At 53.3% G+C, this 14,285-nt stretch overlaps 1 protein-coding gene across 2 annotated transcripts in view; it reads right to left on the bottom strand.

The window, feature by feature from the left end:
* The window catches only part of DOCK1 (dedicator of cytokinesis 1), a 570,880-nt gene extending 558,799 nt beyond the window's left edge, over nucleotides 1-12,081 (bottom strand). For both annotated transcript variants that reach the window (XM_055424405.2, XM_055424406.2), the window contains exon 1: nucleotides 11,924-12,081. In XM_055424405.2, coding sequence (XP_055280380.1) covers nucleotides 11,924-11,969 — 46 coding nt within the window. In that variant the 5' untranslated portion in view covers nucleotides 11,970-12,081. The remainder of the gene's footprint in view (nucleotides 1-11,923) is intronic.
* Between the last annotated feature and the right edge of the window lie 2,204 nt (nucleotides 12,082-14,285).

Genomic DNA, 14,285 nt, shown 5'->3' with positions numbered 1-14,285 from the left:
GTTCTCCATAATAAGTGAATGTCAACACAGCGAGCAAACCCGAGTGGTGCTTCTTCCTGGGGCAGGCTCTCTGCACACGTGATCTGGGAGGCTCCTCCGGGTGGCTGAGAGCTGAGCACAGGCTCTGGGACTCTCCCAGTGCCCAGGTGCAGCATCTGAGATCAGGGAGGTGGAAAAGGCTGCACGAGGTGTTGGGCCCAGACCTGGATCCCAGACCTTCTGACTCCTGGTCCAGGGTTCTTTAATATCCCACACCATCCAGCCCCTTCCCGCCACTTTAAGTTACTGCAGTTCTGACCAATCCGCCCGTCCAGCCCTTTTCAGCGCCCACTGAGTCACAAAGACAAGTGCTACTTCAGAAAATGAAGATTCATCCACTGCAGCAGTCTACACAACGGCCAAGACAGGGAAACAACCTCACCGTCCATCGACAGATGAAAGGGTAAAGACAGGGTGGTGTGTATACATGAAAATACAATGAAATGCCACTCAGCCATTGAAAGAAAGAAGGAATGAAATAATGCCACCTGCAGAAACATTTATAAAATGAAGATCATGGCATCCGGTGCCATCACTTCATGGCAAACAGATGGGGAAAAAATGAAAACAGTGACAGATTTTGTTTTCTTGGGCTCCAGAATCACTGCAGATGGTGACTGCAGCCATGAAATTAAAAGATGTTTGCTCTTGGACAAAAAGCTATGACCAACCTAAGCAGAATATTAAAAAGCAGAGACATTACTTTGCTGACAAAGGTCCGTCTAGTCAAAGCTATGGTTTTTCCTGTAGTCATGTATGGATATGAGAGTTGGACCATAAGGAAAGCTGAGCACTGGAGAATTGATGCTTTTGAACTGTGGTGTTGGAGAAGACTCTTGAGAGTCCCTTGGACTGCAAGGAGATCCAACCAGTCCATCCTAAAGGAGATCGGTCCTGGGTGTTCATTGGTAGGACTGATGCTGAAGCTGAAGCTCCAATACTTTGGCCACCTGATGCGAAGAACTGACTCCTTGGAAAAGACCCTGATTCTGGGAAAGATTGAAGGCAGAGGAGAAGGGGATGACAGAGGATGAGATGGTTGGATGGCATCACTGACTCGATGGACACGAGTCTGAGCAAGCTCCAGGAGTTGGTGATGGACAGGGAGGCCTGGCGTGCTGCAGTCCATGGGGTCACGGAAGTCGGCCACGACTAAGCGACTGAGCTAAGCACTGGGCAGCAACATAGGTGGGCCTGGAGACTGTCATACTACACGAGTTAAGTCAGAAAGAGAAAGACAGATACGCGTTACCACTGACATGTGGAATCTTAAAAAATGCTACAAATGAACTTATTTGCAAAACAGAAACAGCACCACAGACACAGAAGACAGACGTAGGTTACCAAAGGGGAAGGCTGCTGCTGCTGCTCAACCGCGCAGTCGTGTCCCGCCCCTTGTGGCCCCGGGGACTGCAGTCCACCAGGCTCCTCTGTCCATGCGATTTTCCAGGCAAGAATCTTGACATTTCTTCCTCCAGGGAATCTTCCCAAACCAGGGATCGAACCCTCAACTCCTGCCTTGGTAAGTAGATTCTTTACCATTGAGCCACCAAAGGAGAAAGGAGGGGTAGATAATTAGGAGTCTGGGATTAGCAGATGCAAACGACTCCATATAAAACAGATAAACAACAAGAACCTCCTATATAGCACAAAGAACTATTCTTAACATGACAATAAACTATAATGGAAAAGAATCCAGAGAAGAATATATGTATATATACATACACACACACATAGACATCCATGAAACTGAAGCTGCACTTTGCCGTATACCTGAAACTAACACAGCACTGTAAATCAACAACACTTCAATTTACAAAAAAAAAGAAACAATTCCATCCTTATAAAGAAACAAACGCCAACACTTTGAGGCAGACACGGTTCTCAGCAGGCTTTAGTAAACATTTTCTGAAGCCAGAAGACTTCAACAGACTTCAGGGGCAGGAACGGGGTCTGGAGGTGCTAAGTACATTTTAGGGTGGTGAGAATAGGGACTGCCAACAAATATGAAGGTGACCAATGTAAAAGGCAGCCTTCTTTATGCTCACGGGCCCACTCCCCCTGCCCCAGGGCCCTTCGGGTTAAGTACACAAAGAACATCCTGAAATCCTATAGGACTTAAGTAGTGGGACACACATCAAAGAAAAAGGCAGCAACTGCCCCCATTCACATCCCTTCACATCTTTGCAGGGGTCTGGCCATCTGTTCTGCCACCGGACTGTCAGGGACTAAAAAGCATGAGATCCGGTGTTCAATGCCCGTATTTGTAACCAGTCCACCACAGTTCGTGCTGATCAATGGAAAATACATATTTCTAGGAATAGGTGGAGGAGACACACCTCGTCGTCCTCCTTCGGGGCACACAGCAGGACTACATCTTTGAGTCCCCACATGCTGGCCAGGGACAGAGCTCTGAACACAAGAATGAGAGCAGAAGTGTGGGTACTAGTCCTGGCCAGGAAGAATCTCCTGGGAACTGTTCTGCATCTCTGTCTTCCCCCATCCACAAGTTAAAAAGGCAAGATGCTGCAGAGGGCAGAGCTACAGTTTAGAAAAACCCTTAGTCCCTGAACGAGTAGACGGAACAGAGTCCCTGGGTCCCCTCCCCACCCCTACCTGGACTGTGACGTGAAGAAAAAACGAACTTTCATTGTATGAAGCCAGCAAAATGCTGGGGCTGTTTGTTTCAGCAACTGCTGCTGCTGCTGCTGCTAAGTCACTTCAGTCGTGTCCGACTCTGTGTGACCCCACAGACGGGAGCCCACCAGGCTCCCCCGTCCCTGGGATTCTCCAGGCAAGAACACTGGAGTGGGTTGCCATTTCCTTCTCCAATGTGTGAAAGTGAAAAGTGAAAGTGAAGTCGCTCAGTCGTGTCTGACTAGTAGCGACCCCATGGACTGCAGCCTACCAGGCTGCTCCATCCATGGGATTTACATGTTACAGCAACTAGCCAACCCTTATTCAGAATAGAAATCACAACAGTTACATGTTTACCTAAAAGTGTACTTAACGTTTCCACGTTAGGTTAAACAAAATCACTCCAGAAGACTTACAAACTTTGTATCACACTCCTGAGGACAGGCAGGAGCAACTATGAACAGCAAATGGGCCAGGGAAAAAGACAGAGCAACATTTTTGATGAGAGATGTATCCCTGGAAGTTTTAGGGATCTGCCCAGGGAATCCGTAGGAACTCAGGCTGCTGGTCTGACCTCAGTATAAGCATTAAAATTTTAGGGAAGCCATGAAACATCTCTCCCCATCCTCCACCTGCAGCTCCCAACCAGTAGGGGATGAGAAGCCACGGGGTCCACATTGCTTTGGTCCCCTAGTCAGATTGGGGAGCCAGGCAGAGCCTGAACTCACTAGAGCGGCCCAAGGCTTCTCACAGTCAGTAACAAAAGGAACTAACTTTTGCCAAGCACAGTCCAGGGGCCAGGTTTGAGATGGGCTATCTCTTTATCCCCAGAACTGTGCAAGGAGGTTGGCGTGATCACCAGTTTTTACAAGGGAGAAAGCTTAAGGCAAACAATTCAGCCAGTCGCTTGGCTAGGAGGAGGTGGAGCTGAGATTCAAAAAGGAATCTCTCCTACCCCAAACCTGTGATCTCTTGGCACACACTGCATGCTGAAAGAAAACATCTTTTTCTCCGTAAGGCACCCAGATGAAAACTTAACAAGCTGATAGGCATCTGTCTGGGGTGAAACCATCTGCCTTTTGAAGGCAGAGAGCGCCTCTCTGTATGTACACACAGCAGCCCACCAGCATGCAGGTAGGCGGATGGCTGCAGAGTCTTGAGCTAACACGGAGCTTACACTCAATCATCCAGGCGACCTGCCACAAGCAACACCCCGCCCTGGCCTGTTAGCTACTGAGATCAAAGCACCGCACGAGCACCCCAGGGCCATCGCGGGCTGGGCCTGCGGTGACTTTTGGCAGAGCCAGCCTCCTAGTCCGCAGAGTGAAGAGCACCCCCAGGGGTTGTCTGCTGGGCCAACATGAATGAGCATCTTGGGTACTCAGGGCCTCCTCGCCATCACGTGAGAACTGGGATTCCGGATCCAGCATGGTCTAGCCATTCTATTCGAGCCACATAAATACAGTTGGTAAGAGACCAGAAACAAACCTAAGGGGGATGTCTCAGTCTCCTGGGACTCAGGCAGGTGACGCACAATGAGTCATCCGTCTACACCCCCCAGGCTGTGACACCACACTTCAAACCTGCACAGCTTCCTTTCAGGCCCCAAATGACCTGATCTTAAAGTCCTGTCCATAACTGTATAGCAAGGAATTTCCATATCTAACACAGAAACTAACTAGAGTCCTGAACTAGATTCTGTGAGCTCTGTGACCAAAGCGGGGGGGCTTCCAACACGAGCGCCCACCTCCCACCTCTCACCTCCCTAGGGGCCACCCAGCACTGGGGACCCACACCCTTACAGATAAAGTCACCCAGATGGTGACCCCCCAAAGGCAGAGTGAAATGTAACAGGAAAAGCCTTACTGTCGCGATAATCACAGGCAGGGGCTGTGTCCCCCAAAACTCAAAGGTTGAAGCTCAAACCCCAGTATCTCAGAATGTGGCAGGATATGGAGACAAGCTCTTTAAATAAGTGATGAGGGCAAAATGAAGTCATCAGGGTGGATTCTCATCCATGAGGGGGGTCTTTATAAGAAGAGATTAGGACAGAGACCCACACAGAGGGGAGACCATGGGAGGACACAGCAAGACCTGTAAACCCACGAGAAGTCCTAGAAGGAACCAGCCCCTCCGACACCCGAGTCCTGGACCCCCAGCCTCCAGAACTGGGAGATAAGAAATTCCTGCTGTTCAGGCCACCTAAATGTGTGCACGGGAAGGCAGCAAACCAACAGTCTCCCCCTGTCCCGCATCCACAGGGGACTAGTTCTAGGACACAGATACCAAACTCCGTGGATGCGCGAGTCCCTCGTGTGAAATGGCACCCCCTCCTCACCGCGTTCCTCTCTGAGGATGACCCCAGGACACAGAGAGTCTGAGAAGTGAGCGTCTGGGTGAGCCATTGGCCAGCAGTGTGTAGCACTGTGTACCTCCACACCGTCAGACTGCCTCCAGCCTCCCACGGCAAGATCTTCCCTTCAAGCTGGACTTCTGGGCCTTCCCTGAGCAAACCCAACCATCTCACCAAATCCAGCAGCAGCGCCCCCTCTGCCCAGCACCCAGCCCGGCTCATCACCAAGATCTCCTTCAAGGTGCACTGCAGGAAGGAAATGCAAATCCCAACCCCGACGACACACCGCTCAGACTGGGGAAAACAGACAACACGGGTCAGTAAGGATGCGGAGAGACCGGATCTCACGCACACACGCACGCACACGCACACCTTCACATACACACACATGCAGACACGCGTGTACACACACCTTCACACACACACAAACACACACCCATGCACATATGCACACAGCTGATGGGAATGTAAAACGGCTAAGCCACTGGGGAAAAGTCCGATATTAATATTTTCTTAAAAAGCCAAACCTCCACACAGTTCAATAACTGCAGTCACTCCTGGGACTTCCCTGGCAGTCAAGTGCTTAAAGACTCTGCACTCAATGCAGGGGGCACAGGTTCAATACCTGGTCTGGGAACTAAGATCCCACATACTGCACAGTGTAGCCAAAAAATTTTTTTTAATTAAAAACAAACAAAACACAATTGCACTCCTAGGCATTTATCCCAGAAGATGGAGATTTCCGTTCTCACACACACACACACACCTGTGCATGAGTGTTCACAGCAGCTTTACTCATAATAGCCAAAACCAGACATCCTTCAATGAATGAATGGTTAAACCATCTGTGGCACCTCCAACACCACGGGACACTATTCAGCAAAGAAAAGGAACACATCGTTGATACACACAGCAACCTGATGACTCTCTGGAGAATTATGCTGAGGGAAAAAGGCAATCCAGAAAGGTTACATACTCAAGATTCTATTCACGTAACATTCGTGAAATGACAAAATTGGAGAAATCGAGGTCAGATTAATGGTTGCCAGGGACTATGGGGCAGGGAAACAGGAGCGGGGCTGTGGCAAGAAAAGGACCATAGGAGGGGTCCTGGGGGGGATGGAGACGCTCTGTATCTTCAACGTCTACATCCAGGTTCTGACACTGTGTCGGAGTTTTACAAGATAGAACCTTGGGGAAAACCAGCCATGTGTACTATGGGGTCTCTGCATTACTTCTTACAACTGCTGTGTCTGTAATTATATGGAAATCCAAAGTCTAATGAAGAGAGAGAAAGGAGGGGAGAAAGGAAAGAAGGAAGGGGGAAAAAGAGACAGGAGAGAGACAGGGGCCCTTGGGCACAGGCACTTGGCTTCTGGGCTGCACCCAGCTCAGGACTCACCCCTGACTATCTCCTTCTCTGTGTTTTCACTACCTGCATCCTCAGAGGTCACAAGAACACAAGCGAAAGAATAATTCACACACCCTCAGGCAATCCTGATAACACTCTGCTATTCTGGGCCAACCCTGGCACAACGATACATTTAAAATGTGTATAATGTTTCCAAAGTAAAATCAGATTTGCAGAAATATAATACGCTCTTAAATTTTGTTTTTCTGCAACTCCAGTGAATGAAAATGTCTGCATTTCTATTTACTTACAATCAAATATAATTTTTCATCCCCCAAAGTAGCAGCTTGCTTGCTATTCCAGGCAACATAAAGGATCTCTCTGAAGCTCCCACACTCCCAAACTTATTGGAATACTACCCTATTCCTAGCAATTACCATTGCTCAGAGCTAATCTGAATACACACGTCATAATCTCTATTATCAAGCAAATGTCACACTCCCCAGTAGAAAATTAACTTTGGAAGAAGAGCCTTCCTTCAGCCACTGTGACTGCCGAATCCAAAGAGGAAATCACTTGTCACCACATTTCTAAACTGCAAGTCATTAAATTAAAAAAATTACTAAAAGCATTGCTCCAAGGACTGACTGGCTTATCTCAAATGCTGACCTCAGAGCTTTGTGCTCTGAGGTCACTATGTCAGTGAATCCCCGCCAGTCTCTGCAGAAGGCAGGCTTGAGTCCCCTTTCCAGATGAGGAAACTGAGGCTAAGGAAGCAGGAGTCATTTGCTCAAGGGCCACATGACGACTAAGATCCAGGAGTCAGAGACGTCTCGGCGCCAATACCCACACCCCCTGTTTGAGTTCGGCCTGGAGTGAAGAGCGAAGGACACACGGCGGGTAACCTGCCTCCTGGCAAAGCTAAGGCTGCAAAGAGAAATCCAGTCTCGCCCAGGCTGCTCGCCACACCACCTCCATCCACGCCCTACTGCTGCCATAACCCATCACCACACCCTTGGCAGTTGAAAACCACCCACATTTATTATCTCACTGGGCTCCAAGTCAGAAGCCCAGTGTTCCTGGGTCTCGGAGCCAAGGTGCTGGCCAGCTGGGCTCTCACGGGAGGCTCTGGGATGAATCTGCTTCCGGGCTTATTGGGGGCGCTGGCAGGATCCAGCTGTGGTTGCAGGACCGAGGTCCCCGTTTCCTTGCTGGGTGTCAGCTGGGCCACCCTGAGCTCCCTGCAGTCCTAGCAAGCGGGCCCCTACATCTCCAGGCCAGCAAGGGGCATGGAGCCCTTCCCAGGCCTGGAACCTCTGAGTCCACTTCTACCACATCTCTCCGCTCTGAGCGGCCAGAGAAAGTTCTCTGCTCAGGGGACCCAGGCGTGCTGCTGCTGCTCAGTCGCTCAGTCGTGTCCGGCTCTTTGTGACCCCACAGACTACAGCACCCTAGGCTTCCCTGTCCATCACCAACTCCTGGAGCTTACTCAAACTCATACCCATTGAGTCGGTGATGCCATCCAACCATCTCATCCTCTGTCGTCCCCTTCTCCTGCCCTCCATCTTTCCCAGCATCAAGGTCTTTTCCAGCGAGTCAGCTCTTCATATCAGGTGGCCAAAGTATTGGGGCTTCAGCTCCAGGTGAGTAACTTAGGACTAATCAACCCATTTCAAGGTTGGTAACCGTAATCACACTCCCAAGTCGCTCCTGTCATGTCACACATCATATTCATAAGTCTTGGAGATTAGGGAGTGGATATTTGGCGGGCAGTGGAGGGATAGTAAGGAATATTCTGTCTCCCACACCATCAAGGAGATATGAGCCCACCATCCTCAGAAAACTTCCCAGATCAAATATATGGCTTAAGTGAATTCTTATAAGGCAAACACCATCAGGTTGAGATTTAGAACACTGCATCTTTTCACCTAATCTTAGCAACTGGATCCACATGAACACAATTTTACATGTGTTAGGACGTTATGACTCAACTTAGTTGAGGGGTGATGAAAAAGTTCATATGGCCCAACCCCTCAGTGTGACTGAGTTAGGTCAAAGTTCATGCCTTGTGTTAATAAACCCGTCTGTAAACACTGACCCACCAAACTCACACCCGAGGGGAGACACGAACAGGCTGGTCATTTGCACAGGTGGCCACCGCTCCCCCAAACCCCATGAATCCCGGGGGTGCCGGGATTTCCTGCCTCTGCTGAGGAAGCAAGAGATCAGCTGTTTACTCCTTTCCCGACTTTAGAGAATAAATAAATAACTGAAGTGTCTCACTTACAAACAATGCTTCTAACAGAACCTAAGTACTTGCAGACAATGAGCTGTGATTCATGTTTGAAAATGAGATAAGAGTTTTACCATTTTCTCTCCCCTCGTGATCTATTCACAGGCCAAGTCGCTGGAAGCATGGCCTGCCCACGGACCCACCAGAGCCCATCTAGGGAGACACAGTCCCCTTATGAGGCTCCAGCCAAAAAAGTTTTGTGGTTGGTGAAAGGGCTCTCTAGGAGTGTTCCCTTAAGCAGAAAGAGCCAGTTAGTTTGTGGAAATGGATTCCTACATCCAGCACTTCCATCTTCCCAGCCAGCCCAGGCCCTGAGAACCAGGGGACCCTCCTCAGGAACTCCCAGACAGGAGGGGCGCCTGGCTCAAGCACCCTTGGCTTCCCCCTGCCCCAAATTGGGAGTTCTAAGCCTGCCTGCCCTCCTTGACAGGAAGTATTTAAAGCTTCTGCTGCTGCTCAGAGTTGGGTTGTCTTGTCATCTTCTCCTGGTGACACTAAGTAGAATAGCCCCTCCTGGTCCCCTGACCGCCTGACCACCTCTCACATCCTTCCCGGAATTGAATCCAAAACCATCCAGGAAACTTCTCTTCTTTGAAACTCTTCAACTTGGGAGTTTTCTTCAAACCAAAATATGAGCCCAAGGTGTAACATCAGAAGGCACTACCATGCATGCATGCTAAGTCACTTCAGTCGTGTCTGACCCTTTGCAACCCCGTGGACTGTAGCCCAGCAGGCTCTTCTGTCCATGGGATTGCTCAGGCAAGCATACTGGAGTGGGTTGCCATGCCCTCCTCCAGGGGATCTTCCCAACCCAGAGATCAAACCCGAGTCTCTTGCGTCTCCTGCATTGGCAGGTGGGTTCTTTACCACTGAGCCACAAAAGCTTCCAGAAGGCATGTGCCTTACTGCAGAAAGGACACAGCCACGGTCGTGCCCAGAGCCGCCTCCCCAGTGGGCAGACCCTGCTCGTGAATGTTCCCTTCAGTCTCGAGACACAAGCCACTATTCAGCAATCTACACCTACAGGGTGCTCACTGACACCATCCAGGCCACCCCAGGAACCAAGAGGATCAAGGTGTCTTAAAACACAGAGTCCCAGGATCAACGTGTGCACCTCACTGGATTTAAAATGGATAACCAACGTGGTCCTACTGTTAACCCAGGGAACTCTGCACACCTCATGTGGCAGCTTGGATGGGAGGGGAGTCTGGGGAGAATGGATACATGTATCTGTACAGCTGAGTCACCCTGCTGTGGACCTGAAATATCACAACACCGTTAATCAGCTAGACTCCAATATAAAATACAAAAAAAATATATATATATATATGATATCCTAAAGAGAAGCCCCTTCCCCATCACCTGGTGGGGGGCTGGGGGAGTTGACCATAAACGAGCTCTAGAGCAACCACCAAGGTTTCAGCGGCGTTCATCTGTCCTCGGCCTCTGTGCAATGGGGGGGGGACAGTAAGCAGACCCCAGTACACAGGACGAGGGGCCAACTCCCAAGCAGGATGGTGGTCTCCTGCCCTCTGCCTGCCTCTCCCCAGAGCTCCAGCTCCTCCTTCATCCCTCAGTGCAACGTTCCCCGAGGGTCAGCCCTCAGCTTAAACGCAGCATCCCAACAGGCTCCCCACAGCCCAGTTACCCCAGCAGGAAACTCCACCCCCCAGACCTCCCTCATCCAATGCAGACAGATGGGGTTATTTCTATGGGTCTGAAGCCATCTGAATGCACACAGGACGTGGCTCAGAAGTTTAGAAACAGAGCTGCCGTCGGAAAGCCCAGCTCTGTTGGGCTGTTGACATTTGTAAACAAGCCTGAGTCTCAGATGCCTAAGTCTCTAAAAGGCAGTGGGAAGGGAATTCAGCCACTGCGGTCCCGAAACAGGGCCGCTCCCGCACTACGACAGCGTGGGCCCAGAGGGGACCTAGGACGGCCCAGGTGCCCACTCTGTGTCTCTGGCATCTTGCAGATAAGCCACTGGCATCACAGAAAGAAAAGAGAGTGCCCTGGGGACAGGCACCACCCAGGAGGCTTCGCAGTAGCCAGAGGCCTGAACCAGACCAGCAGCAGGAGTGGGAAGACACTCTGGGTGACCACACTGCAAAGGTTCAGAGCCTCAGGGGCAAGACAGGCAAGGGACCAAGAACCCCAGGGGGGCATCCCCTGCCTTCGGAGGGAGGCCCAGGTCAGGCAGAGTCCGGCCTGGCTGAGGAGATGATCCAGGGTCCCCACTTTGGACCCTGGAACAGGAGGAAAGAGACTGAAAACCAACTGGGAAGCTATGGAGCTGGGGCAGCAGCCTCAAACCCAGACAGAAGCCTTGGGTGGATAAGTCAAGAGAAGGCAGGAACCCACAGGCCCCGGCAGGCCAAGCCCCGCCAGGAGGGCTGCAGGACGCAAGGGGCCCGGGGGACCGTTTGTTTGGCCCTTAAGGAAAGTGTCTGTCTCCGGAATGCATGCGTACTTGGGCAGAAATGTAAACCTGCAACCGAACTCCCCTCACTCCCCTCGCAAACGACAAAGAGCCGCGGAGCCAAAACCCGTCCTGCCCTTCCCAACCCCGCTCCCCGGCTCCGGGGACGCGCTCGGCTGCCGTCCCCAGGGTCCCGCTCCGTCCAGGGCAGGACCACCGAGCTGCCGGGTAGCGCGACGGGCCGCCCCCGGCCGCCCGGGCCACCTCCTCCCGCCCACCCACGCCCCGGAGGAGAGCACAGTTCTCCTCTCCGTGATCGCTGCAACTCGAATCGGTCCACCCGAGAGCCCAGACTCTGAGCACAACTTCACCCGAAAAGAAAAAAAAGGCGCGGCTGAACAATGCCCCCGGGGGCCTCCCGGCCGGGCCCGGCCCAACTGGGATCGCGGAGTCCGGGGGCAAGCCCCGGGAGGCTGGAGGGCTCGGCCGCCGCGGTGCCTGTCCCGAGAGCTGGGTGTCGGAGGGGTCACCCTCGGGACGTGACACAACCGCCGTGCTCCCCCCCCACCAAACACACACACACGCGCGCGTGTCCCCGGCCCGGCTCGCGCGGGCTCCGGAGCGAGCGCGGGGACGGCGTGCGCCCCGGGCGCCGAGTGGGCAGTGCCCGCCGACGGGAGCGCGATCGGACCCCTCGGGCGGGCGGGGAGGGCCGGGGACGCGGGGCTCCGGGCGCCGCGGTCACTCCGCGTCCCCGCCCGGGCCGCCGGCAACAGGCTCCCGGGCGCGCGCCCGGCGGCCCGGGGCCCCGCGCGGCGCGGAGGTGCTCACCCACGCCGTATTTCTCCTCGCGCTTGGTGGGCACCCAGCGCGTCATGCTGCCGCCCGCGCCCCCCGCGCCCAGGCCGCCGCCGCTGCTCTAGGAAACTCCGCGCCTACGCCGCCATTTTCCATCCCTCTCGGGCCGCGGCAGGATGGGGTGGAAAAAGTTTGCGGCGGAGGCGGTGTCATGTGGGACGGGGCGGGCGGGGCGTCGCGGGCCGGATGGGAAAGGCCGGGAGCGCCCGCGGGAGGCGGGCCGCGGCGGGCGGGCAGGCGCGCGCCCTCGGCCCCCGGCGGCCCCGCCCCGCGCTCCGCGCCCACGACCCCCACCCCCGAAGGAGCGCCCACCGCAGGGGTTGCCGTCTCCTCCTGATGTGCGGGACTTCTGCGAGTCGGGGTGCCCTACCGAGGGCTGGATCTCATACGCCCAGAAAGGGGGTGCACTCTGGCCGGGAAGCGGGCAATTCGTGAAACTTCTACAGCAGGGAGGTCAGACCGACTCCCAGTGATGTGAGGTTACCCCCCGCCCCGTCCCCCACCCCTGGCTTGGGGGAGAGACCTGGAGCTGAGCAAACCAGCAGGATCCCTGGGAGGAGCCTTCCCCGGAGCGCGCGGTTCATTCATTCATCATGTTTGGCAAAAGTTAACTGAGCACCTACCCAGTGCCCGGTGCGCTGAGCACCAACTAGCCAAGCTAGGGGTCGGGGGGTGATGGGCAGAATAACAAGAGATAGGTCGGCTCCTAGTGCTTGGGTGCAGACTCCCAAGGAGAGTGCGAAGAGAAGGTGCAGTGCTGGCCTGGGGGCGTGCGGGTGGGGTTAGGCGGCGTTGCGGGAAGGTGACCTCTTGCTGGACTGTGGAGTGAGTGCCTTGACCCGGAGACCTCAGCCTCCTTTGGTCCCAGAAGCCCCTGCTGGCTGAGTAGGACAGGAGGTCTGTGAAGAGGCGGAAGTGGGGAATTGGAGAGAGGGTGCTAGCCTGGAAAGGAAACCCCAGTCCCGGCCTGGAGCAGACACACTGGCCTCTTAGGAACTTGGTATCCACTCTGCTAAGTGTCCTCGGGCCCTTGTGTTTCCCGCGCCAGAAGACTGGGGCTTCAGATGTTCTTCAAGTTAAAACAACACGCACACGTTTATTTTTACTGTAATTTCAGAAAAGAATAGAAAGACCAAAACCAAGAAAAGAAGGAAGGAGACAGCCTCAGGATGGAATACACTTGGTGTCAGCGAATGTTAACTTATATCCCCAAGAACCCTGACAACGGCAGTAGGCCGCGGAGTCTTCAAGAATTTCTTCTGGCTGCCCCAAGTCAGCTGTGACATGTGGGATCTAGTCCCCTGACCAGGGATTGAACCCCAGCCCCCTGCATGGGGAGCTCGGAGTCTTAGCCGCTAGATCCCCAGGGGAGTCCCAGCCTTCAAGGACTTGGAGGAAGGCTCCGTGGGGTAGGGACAGTGCTGGGTGGGGGAGCTCGGGGAAGGGGCTGGTAGGGCCTGGGGAGACCCGGAAAGCCACCACCCTGATGTAGAGAAGGCCTGTCACCTGCCTTCCAGGCCACTTTGAGACAGGGAAATCTCAGCATTCCACCCAGAATACAGACTGATTAAACACTTGAGGATGCCTTAGGAGCTTATCCGTTTGGATGTCTGAGAGGCAACCTCCTGTCCGTAGAGGGTAACATATGACTTGAGAGTCCACAGGAACAACCACAGATTCACAGAAAGTCACAGGCCCTGTTTTACTGATAAAGAACCCGAGTCCCACAGATGGAAGGGGCTGGGCTCCGATCACACGCAGCCACATGCGGGCACTTAAAACCTCCTGTGGGAATTAGAAACCTCCAGAGCTCAGGCCCTGAACCCACGGCTGGTCACCCTGACCCTTGAAAGTGTGAAGGTGCTGTCCAGGAGAAGCAGGAGACTCTGGGACTAGTGACATGATGGCCTGACCTACTCTAGCTCAGAACAGGCTTCCTGAGGAAACAGAAGCTGCCCAGACTTTAAGGAAAAATGGAGACCAGCAGGGGGAACGGCATGTGCAAAGGCGCTGGTGTGGGAAGGAGCACAGATGCTTCAAGGAGCTTCAACCTTCCCCGGAGCACAGGAAACCGGGGGAAAAGGCCAAGGAATGAGCCTGTAGTAGAAGGGTCTTGTTGGTCTTATCAGGAATGTGGAATTCTGCCAAGAAAACCTGGGAAACATTTTAATGATACTGATCTCTCTTGTGTTCAATGTTTTGGTTTTGCTTCTGTGGCTATACATGGAGGCATATGGCACATTGTAGTGAAAGACAAGGAGCTTGAGAGCCACATGCTCCTCGGAGTCCTGGCCTTCCTTTGCCAGCTGTGTGACCTTCTCTCTCTGCTTCTCGC

The sequence above is a fragment of the Moschus berezovskii genome, chromosome 12 (genome assembly GCF_049115385.1).
Source record: "Moschus berezovskii isolate FMDL1 chromosome 12, NW_MosBer_1.0, whole genome shotgun sequence".
Lineage (NCBI taxonomy): Eukaryota > Metazoa > Chordata > Mammalia > Artiodactyla > Moschidae > Moschus > Moschus berezovskii.
Note: the sequence above shows the minus strand (reverse complement) of the source record. Positions and strands in the feature narration are given on the sequence as shown.